This window comes from Heloderma suspectum, chromosome 17 (assembly GCF_057233095.1).
Source record: "Heloderma suspectum isolate Gila_16-S chromosome 17, 16-S_ref, whole genome shotgun sequence".
NCBI classification, from domain to species: Eukaryota; Metazoa; Chordata; class Lepidosauria; order Squamata; family Helodermatidae; genus Heloderma; species Heloderma suspectum.
Genome location: NC_139474.1, coordinates 9750577 through 9771067, shown reverse-complemented (window position 1 = coordinate 9771067; position 20491 = coordinate 9750577). Strand labels below are relative to the sequence as shown.

Here is a 20491-nt window from a genome sequence, read left to right as displayed (position 1 = left end):
GAAATAAGAATTGAGATAAGAGGATTCCTCTCCCTGCCTCCTCCTAAAGGCCCCACCACCACCTCCAGACCAGAAGGAGGGGAATGGGTGGGGCTTGCGGAGGAAGCCCAAACCACCCTGGGCTGGATGGACTGGAGGTTGCCCACCCAGACTTTAGGGTATTGTGAGAGAAAATAGCTGAGGGGCTCCCGTTCTGCAACCTTTCTCTACCCCATTAGAAATAAGATACTGCAGTGGCATGTTTTCCACCTCCATTTTTTTTAGTTAAGCCCTGGTTGGTATAATGTTGGGGTATAGGAGTATTCTTCCTGAGCTTCTGATTCCTATCCAAACATGCCCTGGTTCATCATGTAGTTAGTCCACATGGCTAACAGTGACCAGCATGGGAACAGTTTGGGCTGTGATGTCCATGAAGCTTGCATCCTTTGGTCATACATGGTTGTGCACGGACCTTTGGTCAGTATATCTCCTGTGCTCCTGGTAATAGAAAGTGCTTATTTGTTTTAGAAAAAGGAATGCCTGCCAGGGTTCAAGGGTGTTGAAAAACAGCAATCCTCTCCCGCAATTTCTCCCTGCACTGGGGAGTGGAGGAGCTCTGCAGTTACTCAGTGGTGAGAAAAATGAGCCCTGCCTTTACTCAAAGCACTTTTCATCTATTCTTGCTTTATATTCCAAAGCCGAGACTTGGCATTAATTGAAAAGAGACGTTGAGCCCAGGTACAAATTAAGCCTTTTAAATAGGGTTGCCTTCTAAAAACAAAACTGGGACCAGCTCCTGTACTTTAACAGCAGGGAGATATGCAGAAATTTAGCAGGTGGTGAAGCTTTTCTAGCATGGAGATAAAGTATTGGGGAAAGGTGTGTGTAACAGGTTGCTGCTAAATGCACAAGAGCAGGGCCAGAAAAAAATGTGGCAACCCTGTGTGTGGGATAATTGGGAAGTGGGGTAAGCAGTCTAATACAAGGGGGTCAAGATGGAGGAAGACTGGGCATGCCTGATGTAGGTGAGACTTGAACTGAGATATTCTGGGGACTGGGGTTGTCTAAATGTAGATTTAGGTTCTTATGTATATAGTTGTATGTTCTAGTCTCATAGCAAGAGCATGGAAAATTTGTGTGGACAGTTCCTAAAGCTGTAATCCTATATGCTTATTTGAGAGTAAATCCCATTATAATCAACAGGACTTACTCCCAATAAATCTGGTTAGTATCTGGTTGGTAGTCTGAATTTGGTTTGATTTGGTTTTGCTTTATTTTTTGTGTGTGTGTTTAACATTTGTGTTTTCTCAGTATTCAGTACGTTCTGAATAGTGCAGTAATTGTCATGTGGAACAAGGGAATCCACATTTTCCTGAAAGTAATTTTCAGAATAAATAAAAACTAAGACGTTATTTTTAAAAAATGATTTAGATTGTGTTTTAAAAAACACAACTGAAGATGAACGCAAAATCGCGTCTTGTTGCACTGTCTGTTCATCCCCACAAATGTTAACAGGCTACAAAAATGTTGCATGGGGAGGGAAGTTGACTTCAGGTGAAGTGGGTGTTGGGTGCATGGATGTATTGGCAGGAGGGACACAATCCACTTTGCCTGAGGGGTCGAGGTGGGAGTCAAAAGTCTGGTTTCAATCTTTGCTTGTCTGAGACTTGTTTACACCCCTTGCAAAGAAAACTAGGAATGGGAGGGGGGGAGGGAAGGAGAGAGGACAGAGGGATGGAAGCTTTGGCAAGTTTTGCTGAGTCAGGCCATGCAGCTTAAGGTGGCAGAGACAGAATGGCTGATACATATTTTTGTCTTCCTCTCAAAGGAAATCAAGACCAGCTTATCAGGGCATACTTGGTTTGCATAATTTGTAACCAGCTGAGTTAAATGCAGCCCACTAGCCACATATGGTGACAACCAAAATGATTGGAGGCTTGTGGGGACGGGGTAGAAAAAAAGATGACTGAAGATAAGATATTTATAAAATTATGCATTGAGTGAAGGTGGATTGAGAGTTGTTTTTCTCCCCTTTTCATAGGTAGGGCTGGCTGGGAGATGCTGGGAGTTGTAGTCCAACACATCTGGAGGACATCAGGTTGGGGAGGGCTGCTCATCAGGCCAGCCATCAGGGTCATCTGAGGTAACTGGCTGGTAAGACATTCAGGGCAGATGAAAGGAAGTGCTTCTTCTTCACACAGCATGTCATTCATTGATGGAATTCGCAGCAACAGGCTGTAATTATGGCCGCTTTCTTAGATGGCTTTGAAGGAGGGTTAGATACATTCATGGAGGATAAGGCCACCAATGGCAGCTCCTCATGATGGCTAAATGGAACTCCCATGTCCAGGGGAAGTCTATCTCTGAGTACCAGTTCTGTCAAAGAGCACGGAAGGGTTATTGCCCTCATGTCCTCCTTGTGCACATCCTGGAGGCCTCTGGTGGGCCACTGTGGGAAACAGTATGCCAGATGAGATAGACCTTTGGTCTGATCCAGTAGGACTCTTCTTATGTTCTGGGGACTCCTTAAGCCTTCCAGTTTTGCTTGCCTACCCTGCAAAAGGTGCCATGTTTACACTTTAAAATGGCTGATATAAGGCAAAGAACAATCCCTCCCTTCTTGTAATTGTCCAAGGCGGATGTCTATACCTTTGATCTCCTTGTAAACACTGCCCTGGGGGCAAGGAGGGGGGAAACATCTGACACCACATAGTAGCGCCTACCCCTTGTTTCTGGTATAGTTCTACCATAAAGCTGGAATAGTATAGCAAAGGAGGAACAAAAATGATTAAAGGGCTGGGGCACCTTCCTACTGGGGCGTTTTGGTTTGGCAGGGGGGAATAACTGAGTGAGGAGAGGAACATGAAGGAAGCATATGAAATTAGTTGTTTTTGGCATTGTTTTTCATGTTGTAGGCAAATTTAAAAATTGCCCTATGGCCATTCGTGTCTTATCATATGCTGAGCAGCATAAAAATTATGCATTAACTGATAAAGAGTTGGCCAGGATGCTATTTCCTCAGTTTCATTTGTAATGGCTGTTCCTTCTTTACCTCCTCCCTTTAACAGCTAATCAGAAAGTGCAAGAATATGTTCCCAGAGATGCAAAGCCTGGGTTGCATTTATGGCTGGGTCAGCAGCCCTGGGCAGTAGGTTCAAACAGAGTGAGGTGGTTTGCCTCAGGGACCAGATCTGGGAGGCAGGGCAGAAAATTGGCAGTGATTTGGGGCGGAATCCTATGCGTGTTTAGACAGAAAAATGTCCTATAACTCCCAGTATTCCGCAGCCAACAAAAGAACCAACAGAAGAGGATAACCAGAATCTTCACACCTTGTTCAGGAGCTTCTGAGGCATCTGGATGGGGAATGTTGGAAACAGGTATTCTGATGCAGCAGACCATTTTTTTCGGGATTTTTAAAAATTTGCAACAAATAACAATTCACTGGTAATAAGAACAGTAACAAATAACATCAAACAAGGGTTCATAAGTACATCCTTTCCGTTGACATTATGGTGTATTTATCAATAAGAGTCGCATTGCTGCATAATCAACAAAAAGGATCTTTCCGCAACGGGCCGTGTTCACTTCGTGTTCTGTTCTTGCCACATCTAATAAAGCAGTACCGGACTTCTGCTTCTCTTTGAGTCCTCGTAGCAAAGCAGTTCTTTGGTTCTTGTTGGCTGTGATCGCTAGAAGAACCTCCATGTCCAGTCGTGGTATACAGTGATGCAGCTGGGTAATTTCAGACTTGATGGCTTACTCACACACCCCTTTAGATGGCAATGTCTACTATAATAGCTCCTTCAAAATGTGCTAGGTCCCCCATTTTGGGCCCCCTCCTGTTCATTTTACTCAGTGGGGCTTCAGACTTCTGCCCCAAAGTCCTGTGGCACCATGGGTGGTATACCTCAGAGCTGGGGTCTCCTATGTGGCCCATGGACCCCACTCTTGGCACACACCAGGCTCCCTGCGCATCCTGATTTTTTTTCCTTAAGGTTTTTTTTTTTTTTAACTGGGAGGCTGATATACCACAAAACCAAAGCGCTGCCCTCCAATACCATCTTTCTTTGGGTTCAAAAGAGTGGCTTTGTGTTTTGGAGCTCAGATCCCACCTTTGCCTTGTAATTAGGTTCTCTTTGGAGGTTACTTTTTATTTTTATAACATTTCTCTACCACCCAGTAGCAGAAGCTCTCCAGGCGGTTCACACCCAGTTCACACAGCCTCACTAGTTTGCCTCCGGGAACCTAGCAGTTTGCAACCAGCCATGCCCCACCGTGGGAGGCCTTTTATGAACTGCCAAGACCCCCTGCCCGTGGCAGCCATTTTGTGAGAGCGCCCACAACAAGCTCAACTTCCAACTGTGCCCAGTGACCCCAAAGAGTTGGGGATCCTTTTTTATGCAAATCGTACCCTCTTTCGTCTTCTGGGGGGCGGGGGATGCGTTTCCTGTCTATTTTTTGAGATGTGCAGGTGGCTACTCATTCTGCGGACCTCTGAGTAACACACCAGAGCAGGGCTATCCTCATTTCCACCTGCTCCTTGCTTTCTGATTTATTATTCATTTATTTATGGCTGGCGGTGCCCGCTGAACGCAGCCGCCGTCCTCAGCCGCTGCGAAGGAGCAGCTGCCAGTTTGCTCCGTTCCACCTTAAGCCCCGCACTGCAGGGAGGCGGGACGGGGCGGAGCGCGAGGCTGGTTCTCTACTTGAGGTGCCGGCCGGCGAGCTCCGGCAGTCAGATCGGATCAAACCGGATCGCGAGCGCGACGAAGCCGGTGCAACGCAGCGCCGGATCGCACCAGGTAGAGCTTCGAGGTGTCGCGGTGCTTCGGCGTGTGTAGTGAGTTAGCGCTTGGAAAGGCTTCGAAAATCCTGGGGTGAAATCCAACATAAGTCCTTCTTAGAGTATACCCATTGAAATGCGCTCCGGCGTGTATAGTAAGTTAGCGCTTAGAAAAGGCTTCGGAAGTCGTGGGGTAAAAAGCCAATATTAATCCTTCTTAGAGTAGACCTATTGAAAAGAATGGGCACTTAAGTCCCATTCATTTCAATGGGTCTACTCTAAGAAGGATTTATATTGGCTTTTACTCCTGATCGCCCCCCCCCACCCTCCGCATTTTATATCCCTGCTACATACCTACCGGGTAAATTACCCCCCTCCATCCAATTCGATTTATGCCCAAGAGTGTGTAAACTGGGAACAGTAAAGAGGATAGTGTGGAGGATTTCTGTTGTGGGGAGAGGGGATACCACTCAGGTAGGTTGATCTGGGTGTGCGTGGGCACAAACCTTCGGTAAAATGAAATGTTCTACCTACACACACACACACACCGTCATTCCTACACAGGGTGGCATCAGAGCACGTGTGAATTTAACTCCTTAGAAGGGGGGGGGGAGTAAATTGACTCAGGAGGTGCACAGTGGGTGTGGAAGGAGGTGGCATCGTGATTGAGGCTGTGGGCTTGTGTGGATGTAGGGGGGGGGGGCTGTCTATGCCATACATAGGCGTTTCTGTAGGAGACTATGTCACCCCCCTAGGATTTTGTATCCAGGATGGTGGTAGTTCTAGAGCTGGAAGAATGGGGGAGGAATGGGCCTGCCTTGGGCTAGAAAACTTTGATTTTTAAAATGAGGTTCTGGGGTTTGAGCCTGCCTAATAAATCCTGCCCTCTTGATTGGGTTTTCTCTCTCATCTTAGCTATTTGGGATGGGATGGGCTCCTTGGTGGGCTTACATGGTGGTCAAGGAAAGCTCCTTTGAACATAGTTGGATGTAGAACCCCGGCACCTGTAATAGCTTCTGGAGCGAAGACTTGATGAGTCCTCCAAGTCAACATAAGCCTTGGCAAAAGATGGTGCTTGCGTTAGAACAACTTGAACCTTCCATCTGGAAAGGTGGTGTGAACAGGGCATCCATGAGTCTTCCTTCCCCTTCTTTTTTGATGGATCGCCTGGCTCCTTTGCCCCCACCAGGTGACCTCATGAGCTCCCCAGGCAACACCCCTGCCACGGAGGTGGATATGAAGGACGTGGAGCTGAACGAGATGGACATGGAAAAGCAGCCCATGAATGCCTCATCCCCCCTGGCCGGCTCCCCAGGCGAGAAGAACGGGGTGGTGAAGGTGAAGGTGGCCGAGGAAGAGGAGGAAGGGGGCGAGGCGACAGCCAAGTTCACTGGCCTCTCCAAGGAGGAGCTGCTGCAGGTGGCCAGCACCCCCGGGTGGGTGCGCACCCGCTGGGCCCTCCTGATCCTCTTCTGGCTGGGCTGGCTGGGCATGCTGGCGGGAGCCATTGTCATCATCGTGCAAGCCCCCCGCTGCAAGGACCTGCCAAAGCAGGAGTGGTGGCAGAAAGGGGGCATCTACCGCATCCAGAAAGTGGAGGCCTTCCAAGACTCCGCGGATGATGGCGTAGGCGACCTGGCAGGTGAGCACTCTGAGCAGAAGAATAACAGCATTGCTCAGGAATCCTGCCTTTTGGCCTTATTTTCCTGTAGGGCAGCCTTTCCCAAACCTGGGGAGCTCCAGGTGTTTCAGATTACAACTCCCATGAGATGTAGGCCAACACATCTGGAGGATGTCAGGTGTGGGGAAGGCTGTCCTATAGGATGTCTGTCCTCCCACCCCATCAGTCCCAACAGTTCCCCACTCGAGTTAACCATTAGGCCCCCCTGCCTGTTCTTATCTGGAGATAGGATTCCTGGTTTTTCTTCCATCGTTTCCCCAGAGTAGTAATGGGCCATGTTTGCCCTTTTCCCTATGGATGGATGGATTAATTAATTAATCAGTCCAGAGGGGAAAGTGGCTCTTTGTGTACCTTACTCGCATGAACGCAGCTCGAAGGTCTTCCCCTTTGCCCAAAGGCTGGCTCCGAACGGCTGGAAAAAACCAGCCCTTGAATGTGTGTAGTGAGCACCAAGGTGGTTGTTGATGGGGTGTTGCTAAGAGGTAACCGATCTGCTCTAAGCAAAACTTGAGGAGGCACTCGGAACATAACTTCAGAGCTTTGGCTGCCTGCCTGCTTGCCCTTAATCAACTGGATCTCACCCAACCCCTCCCCCCACTACTTTTTCAGAACAGGAATCTAGGAGATCAAGGCCAACTTAGAAGTAAACAAGGCATGAAAGAGGCTATAAGTATAAAATGACCTCCAGGCCAGGCCAGGATCCCCTATGCTCAGCAGTACTTTAGGTACATGTGATTATCAGCTGCCCTTCTCCTCTCACTGCTAAAGAAATGCTGGCTAGTCTTTGCCTTGCCAGCCAGACTTCCCTGCGCCAAGCAGCCGGTTCCATCTGGCTTGGTTTTCAGAGCAACCACTGGCCTTTGTTTCATCAGCTGCTGACATCAGCTAAACGCTGACTCAGCTGGGGGTGGCGACACGTGCTTTACTTCCTTCCTTTCCCCTCTCTCTCTTTTTTCCTTTCTCCATCCACACATGTGGCGATGAGGTGGATGCTTAAGGTTTCCAAAGCGGTTTGCTACTCAGGCTGTTATTCAGGTCCTATTTCGCTCAAGGAAGTCACATTTTGGCTTAATGTATTGTGGGGAGTTGACGGCAGTTTCAGGCTCTGGAGCTGAGAGGTCTGGAAGGGCTGTTGATAATTGGTCCAGCAGCAGAGCATAGTGTGGACTTCCTCATTCTCTCAAGCCTGTAAACTTCTTCCTCTTGGCCTGGTTCAGTTCCTGGACCTCCTACATCTGCAAGTTCCAAAGCATCACCAAAGAGAATGAGAAAACAACAATTAAAACAAGCCATGGGATTTAAACATATAATATTAGAGGCGCAACCCTATGCATGTTTGGACAGAAAAAGGTCCTACAACTCTCAGCATGCTCCAGCCAACCATGCTGGCTGGCTTGGGCATGCTGGGAGTTGTAGGACATTTTTTCTGTCTAAACATGCATAGGATTGCTCCCTTAATTTTTTATTTATTAAGGCCTTTCTACCAGGAAATGGTGCTCTGGGTGGCTAACAACAATAAGAACAAACATTTTAAAAATATAAAACGTAGTAAAAGCAATCCTAGAACAAATATGTTAAAAGCACAATTAAAAACACAACAATAAAGGAATTAAAAACAGCACCCAGCCAGCCAGTTTTTACATCCCAAAGGCCTGCTTGGATAAAACCATTATTACCCTCCGCAGCTTCTGTCCCTCTCCCATCTGAAATGTCTTTGCCCACATACTTTTCAAACATATCTTTGCAGCCTTCAGTGCTAGAAGCCTGGGTTTGTCTTGAAACCTTCACATTCAGATAAGCCCTCTTGAGTGATCCAAGCACTTTTACAGAGGACAGTGCTCTATTTGAAGGCATTCTCTGTTTGAAGGGCTGACCTGGTCCAAGCCTGGTTTAAAGAGAAAGAACCCTAAGAGGGGAGAGCAGACCAGTACCTTGAAGTTACCCATCCACAGTTAGCAACATCTGGACAGCAGACTCAGTAGGCAAGCACACTGGCCTCAGTCCTCTTCACTGTGCTGAGATTCCTGCGTTGAGCAGGGGGTTGGACTCAGTGGTCTTATAGGCCCCTTCCAACCCTACTATTCTATGATTCTATGAGATGTATTGTATTTCTATTTAAATTACAGTAATTATTTCTAAACTTGCATCTATCTATATCAGCATATTAGTTTTTTATGCAAACTTTTTTTTTTGGTAATGTTTCCGCTTTTGGGGGCGGGGGCAATGCTTAAATGGCCACCCTAGCTACCTAATGGGATCTGCTTTATTTTTTGTAACTAAGAACTTGGTGCCTTAAGTTTGCTCTCCCCACCCCCATCCTTCCTTTTGTGCCATATCTTTTAGATTGTACACCTCCAGGCCGTCTTCTTATTTTCACCTCCCCACCCCCAACTCTTTTACTTTTTCCCCTGCTGCTCTAGGTCTGAAGCAGCAGATGGATCATTTGAGTTGGCTCAAAGTGAAAGGTGTGGTGATAGGCCCACTCCACATCAACCCTGCAGACAACCAGGCTGAAACTAACCTCCAAGCGGTCGATGCAAAGTTGGGCACGTTGGCCGATTTCCGGGATGTCCTGCAGGCGGCCAAGAAAAAAAGTAAGGAGATAGTGCCCTCCTCCTTGGGGTAGCTGGATCCCTTGCCACCGCCCATGTTGTCTCTGTTCAGAGCATTTAGGAGCTCCTTTCTGACATTTGTGATGTGCTGCACTTCTCTTTCTCAGGCCTGAAGGTGGTCTTGGACCTGACACCCAACTATCAAGGCCAGTCCCCTTGGTTTGATCAGGGCATCCATAGCAACTCTGATCTCCAAGACAAAATGAGGGTGAGTGGAGGGGAGGGGCTTTTGAAGGGAAGAATATCACATAGTGCAGAGGTGGGCAACTTGTAGGCCCAAACATCTGGAAGGCCACAACTCCCAGCAGCCGTAGCCAGCAGAGCCAATGGTGAGGGATGATGGGAGTTCTAGGCCAAAACATCTCGAAGGCCACCAGTTGCCCACCTTTGAGCTACCAGGATATTGGGGATATTTAAGGTTGCCAAAAATCTATATATATTCCTGTTCCTATGTCTTCTGCAGCTGCTTGGTACATACCCATTTAGCAGGTGAAGCATTCCCCCTTCCACATGTGCGCACACACACTTATTTCCACGCCAGGGAAACCGTTGCCTGCCAAATTTCTGTTGATTGGGTGGCTGTCAAAAGGCACAGGTGTGTGTGGGGGGGGGGGCGGGGGGGTTAAAAGGTAGCAAGGATATGTTTTGAATGAATTTATCAGCAACATAAGCAAAGGTCATCTTGTCTCAATGAGAAATAAAACGTGTAAGCTTGTACTAAATTAAAATCTAAAGTATCATAGAGTGGGAAAGGAACTCAAAGGTCATCTAATCTTCCTCTGCCCCTGCAGGAAATCCATATCTACAGCATCCCTGGTAGGTGGCCATATAAGCTCTGCTTAAAAACCTCTAATGATGGAGAGTTGTACCATTAGGAAGCTCTTCCTAATGTTCAGTCGAAATCCCCTTTCTCATAACTTTTACTGGTTTGTTCAGGTCCTTCCCTCTGGAGCAACAGAAAACATTTGCTCCATCATTTATGTGACACCCCTTCAAATATTTGAAGATGACTATCATATCTATATCTTGTATTTTAAACAAATATATAGAAGAAAAAATATTTTTTCATACATGTATTCTGTTCTTCTTTCAAAGAATATGAGGGTGGTTATTCTCACAACAACCCTGTGAGATTGGTTAGGCTTGAAAGCAAATGTCTTCCCCACAGCCACCCAATGAACTTCATGGTGCAGGGGGGGATTGGAGTAGTGGTCTCCTAACTCTAACCTAAAACGCCGTTCTTTATTCCATATGGCCGCATTTGTTTTTCACATAATTAAAGTTCACCAAAGGCAGGAACTGATGGGGGGAATTCATGGCAAGGGCTGATGTGGCGGGATCAACCCAACACAGCTGAAAGTAAGGTTTCTACTGATACACTGAGGACTAACGCCTTGCCTGGTCCCATTCTTGTTTTCCATCCCCAGGAAGCAATCGAGTTCTGGCTGAAGGAGGGTGTATCTGGGATTCAGATCGGAAGTGTTGAGCTTTTAAATGTATGTGGTATTTATTTATTTATTTGTTATATTTATATCCTGCCTTTCCTCCAAAAAGCCCAAGGCAGCATACATGATCCTCCTCTCCATTTTATCCTCACAACAGCCCTGTGAGGTAGGCTCAGTTGAGAGTCAGTGACTGGCCCAAAGTCACCCAGTGAGCTTTGTGGCAGAGTGGGGACTAGAACCCATGTCTCCCCAGTCCTAGTCCAACACTAACCACTACACCACAGTTTCTGTGTCACTATCTCCCCTTTTTGGGGGCTGAGGGCAGGAGCACTTAAGTGCTTTTCATTCCTTTGAAAGTTGGTATTAAAATGTGGGTGGTCACCTTCTGTGGGAATATTGGGAGACACTGTCCTTGCAGCAGGAGGATATTTGGGGTTGCAAGTGACTGGGGGTAGTTGGACCAAGCTTCTGGTATCCCATCCTCACTCATCCAACATGTTTGTTCCACAGGATTCCCAGATCCTAAATGACTGGAAGAACTTGACTGAACAATATAATGTTGAAGACCATGCCAGGTATGTACCCAGACTGTAATGCTGCCTCCCCCACCCTGGGGCCCTCCAGAGGTGTTGGACTACAAATCCCATCATCCCCAGCCAGCATGGCCACACATCTGGAGGGCATCAGGTTGGCGAGGCTGCTGTAACATGTGTTCTCCTGGACCGATTTTCCCCCTGTGTAGACCATGCTGCAAGATATATAAAACCCGTGCCAATGCAATCTGCCTTAACACAGTTGGAACCAGTGGAGGCTGATGGCTCTGATTTTGGTGGGGCCATGAATCCATCCCAGGCTTCAGTCAGAACCCTCAAGAAAGGAGCTCTCCAAGGTGCTGAACCTGTTTTGGTGTTGGGATTCAGCACCTTGGGTAGCACCTTTGGAATTCTGACTGAAACCCAGAGTGGATGCACTGCCCCACTGAAGTAGGAGCCACCAACCTCCACTGATTGGAAGATGTGTATGGTTCTGGTCGCCACACCTCAAAAAGGATATTTTAGAGCTGGAGAAGGTGCAGAAAAGGGCGACCTAAAGGAGCAAGGGGCTGGAAAAATGGCAACACTCAGGGCTTTTTAGCTTGCCAAAAAGTTGAGTAAGGGGGGCAACACGATAGAGGTGTATAAAATTATGCATGGTGTGAATATGAACCCAGTATCTCCTAATACTAGAATCCAGGCTCCACTCAATGAAGCTGAATGGTGGGAAATTCAGGACAGACAAAAGAATTGGGGTGCAATCCTATGCATGTTTAGACAGAAAAAGGTCCTACAACTCCCAGCATTCCCTAGCCAGCCATGTTGGCTGTGGAATGCTGAGAATTGTAGGATGTTTTTTCTTTCTAAACATGCATAGGATTGTGGTCTTGGTACATTTTCACACAGTGCATAGTCAAACTATGGGAATGAGGAAGCCAAGGTATGGCAGTTGCTGCAAGATGTAGGGATGGTCACTACATCTTACTGTATTTTATTTTCCAAGGCCTTTAAAATTTTATTTTGTATTTGTTATTTTTAATCTGTCTTAATTTTTGAGCCACTCTGGGAATGTTTTGTTAAAGGGCTGCATATAAATATCATAAATATATAGATAGGACTTTGGTCTGACTCAGCACAGCTCTTAGAATCATAGAATAGTAGGGTTGGAAGGGGTCTACAAGGTCATCGAGTCCAACCCCCTGCTCAATGCAGGAATCCAAGTCAGAGCATCCCTGACAAATGGCTGTCCAGCCTCGTCTTGAAGGCCTTCGGTGTGGGAGAGCACACCACCTCCCCAGGTAATTGGTTCCATTGTCGTATTGCTCTTACAGTCAGGAAGTTCTTCCTGATGTTCAGCCGGAATCTGGCTTCCTGTCACTTGAGTCCATTATTCCGTATCCTGCACTCTGGGATGATTAAGAAGAGATCCTGCCTTCTTCTCTGTGACAACCTTTCAAGTACTTGAAGAGTGCTATCATATCTCCCCTCAGTCTTCTCTTCTCAAGGCCAAACATGCCAGTTCTTTCAGTCTCTCTTGATAGGGCTTTGTTTCCAGTCCCCTGATCATCTTTGTTGTCCTCCTCTGAACCCTCTCCAGTTTGTCTGCATCCTTCTTAAAGTGTGGTGCCCAGAACTGGACACAGTACTCCAGATGAGGCCTAACCAATGCTGAGTAGAGGGGAACTAGTACTTCCCGGGATTTGGAAGCTATGCTTCTATTAATGCAGCCCAAAATAGCATTTGCCTTTTTTGCAGCCACATCACATTGTTGGCTCATATTCAGCTTGTGATTGACAACAATTCCAAGATCCTTCTCGCTTGTAGTGTTGTTGAGCCACATATCCCCCATCTTGTAACTGTGCATTTGATTTCTTTTTCCTAGGTGCAGAACTTGGCATTTCTCCCTATTAAATGTCATTCTGTTGTTTTCTGCCCAGCGCTCCAGTCTATCAAGATCACTTTGAATTTTGTTTCTGTCTTCCAAAGTATTAGCTATCCCGCCCAATTTGGTGTCATCTGCAAATTTGATCAGCATTCCCTGCACCTCCTCCTCCAAGTCATTAATAAAAATGTTGAAGAGCACTGGGCCCAGGACTGAGCCCTGCGGTACCCCACTCGTTACCTCTCCCCAGTTTGAGAAGGTCCCATTGATAAGCACTCTTTGAGTCCGATTCTGTAGCCAACTGTGGATCCACCGGATCGTTGTTTCATCTAGCCCACTTTGAGCTAGTTTGCTCATCAGGATATCATGGGGCACTTTGTCGAAAGCTTTGCTGAAGTCGAGGTATATGATGTCTACAGCATTCCCACGGTCTACAAGGGAGGTGACTTGATCAAAAAATGAGATCAGATTTGTCTGGCAGGACTTGTTTTTGACAAATCCATGTTGGCTTCGAGTAATCACGGCATTGTTGTCAAGGTGCTTCCAGATGGATTCCTTATGTTCAAACAACACAGGAAAACCTGAATTTAATGAGCCTTGCATCCTATTCATTGAACACAACTTTACTTTGCATAATTCTGCCATTTGCTTTGCCTGACTTGTCTGGTTTTGCTAGTAACTGTGAGGATTAAGGAGCTATAGAGAGCACTGATGCAGCCTCTCTGGCTTCTGAGATCCTACCAAAGACTTGTTTATCTTTGCAACCATAGGGACTAGAACCATAACTTCACTTCTTCACCTTCTTTTTAAATGAAAGTTTAAATTCTCAGAAAACTTAGTCACGTGGCCAATACTTTTTAAATTCTTTTTTGGGAAAGGGGGAAATCCCCACCTTTTCTGTACTCCTGTGGAATTGTGCCATCCTTCCAGCCCTGGTTGTGTCATCTTGGCTCAGGATGTTGCTCAGCTGCCTCCCACTGCGGCTGTTCGACAACTTTCTCTGTTTCCTTCTACAGGGTGCTGATTGCATCGACACGTAAGCAGGATGCCAAGGGCATCTTTTCCCTCCTCAATGAGACCACGGGTGTGGATCTGCTAACTAGCCAGTACCTTCAGGGGCTGTTGAAACAGGGCCAAGACAACACCACACAAGGAGATGCTGCTGCCAACATGATAGAGAACTACATTCAAGCAGCTGGGAACAAATGGCCTGGCTGGAGTGTGAGTTTTGGGCTTTGGGATCAGATCAGTGTGTGGCAGAGGTAGCGGCAGAGACAGAGATGTAACTAGCCTTTGCCACCCCTCCCCATAAGATGCTAAGCTTCTGGGAGGCTTGATCTTTTGAAAGATCAAACTAGATTTGTCATGGGTGCCCATGATGATGACAAAGTGTAGGGTGATTGATTGGGAAAGGGCCCTGCTGAAACTAACTAACTTACTTACTTACTTACTTATTTTGGCTTGGATGCTAACTGGTTATCCATCTGCAGGTGGGGAGACCTGATGTAGGGCGCTTGGCCAATTCAATGGGTGAGCATTTTCTTCGCCTATACCATATGCTGCTCTACACGCTCCAGGGGACACCCTTCACAGACTACGGCGATGAAATCGGGCTGCGGGACTTGCCGGGCAAGGTAGGGGGTGATTCCAGGGGACCTGGGGGTGGTGAAAGGGCTTGGATGAGAGATGTAGGAGCCGAGATCATTTTTAGGATGCTGTGCAAGAAGGCTTGGGGGAGAGGGTAATTTTGCCTCTGTGACACCGTGCATTTTGAGCTTCATGCTACAACCACAAGGACTGCAAACATGACTAGTTTAAAATGAAAACATAATATTCTAAGGTCCCCCCTCCCCCCTCCCCCCTGCACAAAAAAGCCCTGTTTTTTTTTTTTTAAAAGAGCTACTGGCTGAGGCTAAGACTGTGATCTGGATACCCTGACCCTTTAACCAGTTTTGGGAGGAGATAATACTTCACAAGGAATCATGGCATTTAATACAGCTTCTGGGGCTGACTGCTATCAAACACCCAGGCTCCAGTGTGGTCAAAAGCAAGCAGAAACTCATCTGGAAGGGAGATGTTGCAAAATTGGGAAAGGGAACCAGCATTCTGGGACCCAGATGGCTGTGGCAGTACCAGGGCTTAATCTGAGCCAGGGCTTATCCCTGGAACCTATTTCTGAACACAGGGGCTTCGCTCTGGAGTATATGTAGGCAGAGTATCTCTGACCATGTGCAGAGCATAGTTCCATCTCAGATGATTCACCGTAGCTTACCCCTACAGACACGCACACACGCAATTTGCTTAGGTGTCATTGCTTCCAGGTTAGGGGACATAACTAGTTTCGTGAAATATTTGAGTTTCCGTGGCTAGACAGAATTGGGGGCGCAGATACATTTTCTTTCCTTTATTTTTGAGGCCCACTTTTCAGCCCTTTTGATCGTTGTCATATATGTGGAAATGTGGGGACAATGCTTGTTTTGGAAGACTGGGGAAATTAAAAGAAAGCTTGGGGGCCTGGGAAGCGGTGCTCAGGGGCTTGGGAATGTTGGTGAACTTGTATAGACATCGAAGAGGGCAAGAGCTGCTGTTCCTTGCCCCCTGCTGCTGGTTAACCCCAGTTCTTGCCAAAAGCTTGTAATGTTCTTTTTGAAAAACACAAACCTGGCAGCACAATAAATCATTGCACAAGTGTCTGCTGTGCCAGAGTTCCCATGGCTCCCAGTCGGAGCTGCATCAACAACGTCCAGCTGCTCTGTGGGTGGATGCCAAAGGGTTTGTTGGGCCATTTTTGGAAAAGTTCCGTGGGGGGCAGAACCCGAGTTGGCAACAATCTAGGGGACCAGATCTGGCTCAGCAGTCCCCACCCCCACCCCACATCGCTTACAAAAATGTAAACTTCCAAACTCTTGCATGAAAGCAGGCCAAACCCCAAGGGACAGGATAGGATCTGAATAAGTGAGTTTTCATCTTACTTATGTGTTCATTCACATTGGTTTTTTGGACTCTGGAATTTAAATTTTTCTTATTGCTGGTGGCGCCATAAGGGCAGGACTTTGGGGCATAGGTCCAGGGCCCACTCAGCAGAACGAGCAGGAGGGCCTCAAATGCAGTAGGGCTAGTTTACCACATTCAAAGTAAATGAAATAATACAAATGACCATCTAAAGAGACCCCCCCCCCCAATATCCATAAGATCAATACATCTAGATTGTAGAATCGCCTAACTGTGCCACTGCTTACTGCAAAATGGTGATTTTTGCTGGTGGTTGGGATATGTGATTGTTTTGTATATGGGGATTTTGCTCACCACGCAATCGTGCTAAACATTTTCTTTTCTCCATCCAGCCTGCAGCATCCAATCTCATTCGCATGCAGTGGGACCAGACAGCAGACTTCGGCTTCTCGAAAGGGGCACAGCAGCAGGGCAACAAAACAACTAGCAACGTCACAGTACAGGTGAGGAGAAATTGGAGCAGGGGGAGAAATTGAGCCTTTGGGATGAGAGGCAGGATGTGGGGGGGCGAGTCTGAATTGGCAAGCAGTTTCTAGGGTTCTTAAGATGCCCAGCTTTCAGCAGTGGCCAAGAGCATGTTCGCACAGCTGGGGCTAGGGCACCAACTGTGCCCAATCCTAGAGATGTCTGATCTGGCCACAGTCACCGTAGTTACATCTTGTCTAGGCTACTGTAATGGGCTCTGCATGGGGCTGCCTTTGAAAATTGTTTGGAAAGTTCATCTGGTCCAGAATGCTGTGGCCAGACTGTTGACCGGGGCTGGTTACAGGGAGCATGTAACCCCCTTGTTACAACAACTTCAGTGCTACCAGTCTGTTTCTGGGCACAATTCAAAGTGCTGGTTATGTTCTATAAAGCCCTATATGGCTTAGGACCAGGTTACCTGAAAGATCACCTTCTCCCATATGAGCCTGCCCAGGTTTGAAGATCTTCCGGGGTTGTCCTTTTCTTGGTCCCACCATCCTCGGAGGCATGTTTGGTGGGGATGTGAGAGGGAGCCTTCTCAGTGGCCACTCCCTGGCCCTGGAACTCCCTGCCAAGGAAGGCTAAGGGTGCAGTCCTTTGCATGTTTAGACAGAAAAAAGTCCTACAATTCCCAAGATGCTCCAGCCAGCCTTACTGGCTGGGGCATGCTGGGAGTTGTAGGACTTTTTTTCTGTCTAAACATGCATAGGATTGTGCTTTAAGTTGTTCCTATCTCGGTTGTCCTTCCACCAGCAGGCAAAATATGTTTTATTCAGACAATCCTTTGGCATATAATTATTCAGACAGTCCTTTTGCTGTTTATTTCTTTTATTGCTGTGTTTTATAGTTCTTTGTCTTTATCTTTTAATGAAGATTTTGTCTTTAATCTGGATTTTCTTGATATCCGCGTTAAGCACTGTTATTTGGCGGAAAGGCGGGATATAAATTAAATGAATAAAAAAATGATAAATAGGGTTCTTGTACCTATATGCGAAAGAGTGATAGAAATGGTTAACAGTCCTAATCAATGTCTCTTGGCTCTCTCTTCTTTCTCCCCCCCCCCCCCCCCAGTCACAAAGAGGCGTCAAGACTTCGCTCTTGACGTTCTTCCAGCAGCTGAGCGAGCTGCGAGGGAAGGAGCGCTCCCTCCTTCACGGTGAATTTTCCGTGGCCCGCAGCACCAGCCCGGCTGTCTTGGCCTACCTGCGGGTCTGGGACCAGAACAAGCGCTTCCTGGTGGTGCTCAACTTGGCTCCCACAGAGAGCACTGTCACCATAACGCACCCTCACCTCCCGGCTGAAGTCACCATGGAGCTCAGCACAAATCCAGAGCGGGAGAAGAAACAGCTGAGCCTCCAGGACCTCAAGTTGGGTCCCTTGGAAGGGCTGATGCTCACCTTCATGTATGTGGCCTAGCTTCTCTTCAACTCCTCCCCCCCCACTCCCATTCTGGTGGTGGGAGCAGAAGCGGGGCTCTGTGCTGTCCTTGCACAGAGGCAGTATTTGAGTTCTTAAAAGGAGCTAACTTCGCACCATTCTCTCTCTTCTCGAACTTCCTAATGTGTGCTTCCTTTCTTCCCCTGCCTTCCTCATTCCCTTGCTCTTTTGTACATTCCTTGATCTGCCAGTATCTGTGGGGAAAGGGGCTCCATAGCAGGGGTGGGGAACCCATGGTTTTACAGATGTGGTTGGATTCCAGCTTCCCTCATCCATGGCTGCAGCCCATGTTGGCTGAGGCTGATGGGAGTGCGAGTCCAATAACACCCAGAGGCCACAGGTTCCCCCCACTCCTGCATTGATAGCATAAATGTCCCACCCTTCCCCCAATAAAATACTTGTTGGGGGGTGTCCACAAGGACAGTTTTGATGATGGATTCTGTGGTAATTTCTACTTGTGTGTGGTCATTTGATCACTCCTGGGCAAGTGTTTTGCCTTGAGAGCTGGTGATCACAGCTGTCTGGTTTTTAAAAAATCCAAACTACATGCCCTTTTATGCCTTTGTACTGACCTAAACGGAATGGATTTTGCTGCAGGGGCATAGCATGTGCCCCATTCTCCAATATTAGTGCACCCCACCCTCAACTTGGTGCCCTCCAGATGAATTGGACTGCAACCCCTAATAACCCCAGCCAGCTGGCTGGGGATAATGGGAGTGGTAGTCAGCTCCTCTGGAGGGCACCGGGTTGAGGGGGAAAGCTGTCCAATACTGTTGAAGACTGGTATGGAATAAACTTCTCTCTGCTTTCTGACTTCTGTGATGTTCTGTTCAGGCAGTGTGTGCGTCTATGCATGTGCACACCTTGTACATCCCACCTCCATTCAGTTCATCTATGGGGGTGGGGCGCAGGGACCTTTCTTTGATTCATACATCCTCTCTGTTATAGCTGTGCTGTAGTACCCATTTAACATCTGTAAATAGGGAGAAAAATAGTTATAAGTTGAGCTGCTTTCTAGGCCAGGGCTGGACAGAAGGTAGATCTCTGGGTGAACGGCAGAAGATAAACAAGAATTTCTGACTTCCAGTTACTTAACAATGACCTGGTTGTTTGAGGGTTGTTTCCCCCTTCGGCAAGCCATGCTGCCTGGGTTCAGATGACATAAGCCACGCCTGCATGGGTGGTTAGGCAAACGGTGCCCGCCATGCACCACTACTTAAACAAGCCACTGTGTTGAAGCCACAGTGACTGAACTGGGCAATGACTTTTCCCCTGCCCACTACCATCCTTATTTACACCGCTGAAATAAAGCTTGGAGAGAAAACTAGGAGTGGATTTTTAAGTGGAAGTACTGTGTGCTGCTTTCAGTTCTGGTACTCGAAACAAATTCCTGGTTCAGAATTCTTTAATTCTAAGGGTATGCCTTTTGTGCCAGGCCCTTAGTTGGTGGATCTTGGGTTTCTAATAAAATACTAAGTGGATCCCACAAGCCTGAAAACTGCCCACTCCTGTTCTAAGCTGGGCAGAATGATACACATTTTTCAGTGTGGCATCTCCACAACCCCTGCCCACTTACCCTTCAAGCAGATGGCTCCTTTAATTAGTATGAAACATACAGGTTACCAAACTTAACTCTCTCTCTAGATTCTGTGTTGGAGGGACCCTGCTCAAATAATTAACTTGGGAAAGGGCTAGCTACAATTAAAAAACAAAGATTGATGTGCTGGTCCATGAGAAAAAAAAAACCCAACTGTACCATTTTTATTATAATCAAACAAAATTCCACAAAACATGTGCATGTTTTCAAGTTCTCCAGAACTCCCATCAGGCTTGGTGATGAAGAGTTTTGGAGAACCTGCAAGCTTGCACACTTTGCTTAGCCTTACATCCTGGTCCTATGCATGTTCACTTAAGACATGCTGAGCTCAATAAGGCCTATGCAAGTAAGTATGTGTGCAATCACAGTCTGAGGCCGCAATCCTACACCAATATGCATTGAAGATGGGCGTAAATCCCACTTAAGTTGGTGAGGCTGACTTCAGATTAGATCCGTTGAGGACCGCACGTTTGCATTTTCTTCCTCTGTAGAATGTGCTTAATAAAGTGTGTTCTCCCTCGCTAATTTCAACACTTCCCAAGGGCTTGAGCAGGTTTCCATGTTAGCTGGGGATTATGGAAGTTGTAGTCCAAGGAATATGGAGGGCACCAGATTGTGGAAGACTGGGCTGGGGTGTGGGTCTGGCAGGGCAGAAAAGCCCCCTTATTCACTGCTGATGTTAATATACTCACATGTATGCACATGTCATTTAAATCACTGAAATTCTGATTATTTCATAACTTTGGCTCTTGAAAAGAAATTCGTTCTCCGCCAATGAAATTAGCTGGTTCCAGTGCCCAATAAAAGAGCGCAGGAACAGGAGACTGCTGTCATTTCAAAGGAGAAGCAGCAATTTCTACCGCCCAAACTTTCCACTTTAAATTTTCACACCTAGCAGCCATCCCCTTTACTAGCCCCTCCCCTTTAATTACTATTTTTTCATTCGATCTCTCTTGCCTCACTTCCCCTTTAAATCCCCGTGTAAAACAGCCGTCAGAACTTCCTTTCTCTGATCAGACTTCCTCTTTTAAACCTCCACCCCAGTTACCCGAACTATGTTTTTTT

General features: G+C 47.0%; 1 protein-coding gene across 6 annotated transcripts in view; it reads left to right on the top strand.

Moving 5' to 3' along the window:
- The window catches only part of SLC3A2 (solute carrier family 3 member 2), a 28481-nt gene extending 8011 nt beyond the window's left edge, over window positions 1–20470 (top strand). The window contains exons 1-12 of one of the 6 annotated variants that reach the window (XR_014786317.1): window positions 558–717; window positions 2021–2133; window positions 5952–6404; window positions 8864–9037; window positions 9163–9263; window positions 10483–10551; window positions 11011–11075; window positions 13932–14136; window positions 14406–14549; window positions 16260–16370; window positions 17464–18458; window positions 18568–19564. Coding sequence is in view for 4 of the 6 variants with exons in the window: in XM_084824390.1 (XP_084680516.1) it covers window positions 5952–6404; window positions 8864–9037; window positions 9163–9263; window positions 10483–10551; window positions 11011–11075; window positions 13932–14136; window positions 14406–14549; window positions 16260–16370; window positions 17464–17808 (1667 nt within the window). In the remaining 2 variants the exon portion in view is untranslated. Of the gene's footprint in view, window positions 1–505; window positions 718–2020; window positions 2134–4712; window positions 4782–5951; window positions 6405–8863; window positions 9038–9162; window positions 9264–10482; window positions 10552–11010; window positions 11076–13931; window positions 14137–14405; window positions 14550–16259; window positions 16371–17463 lie in introns of those variants that run through there. The other 5 variants (XM_084824394.1, XM_084824392.1, XR_014786316.1 and 2 more) reach the window with 5 other exon arrangements.
- Window positions 20471–20491: the final 21 nt, after the last annotated feature.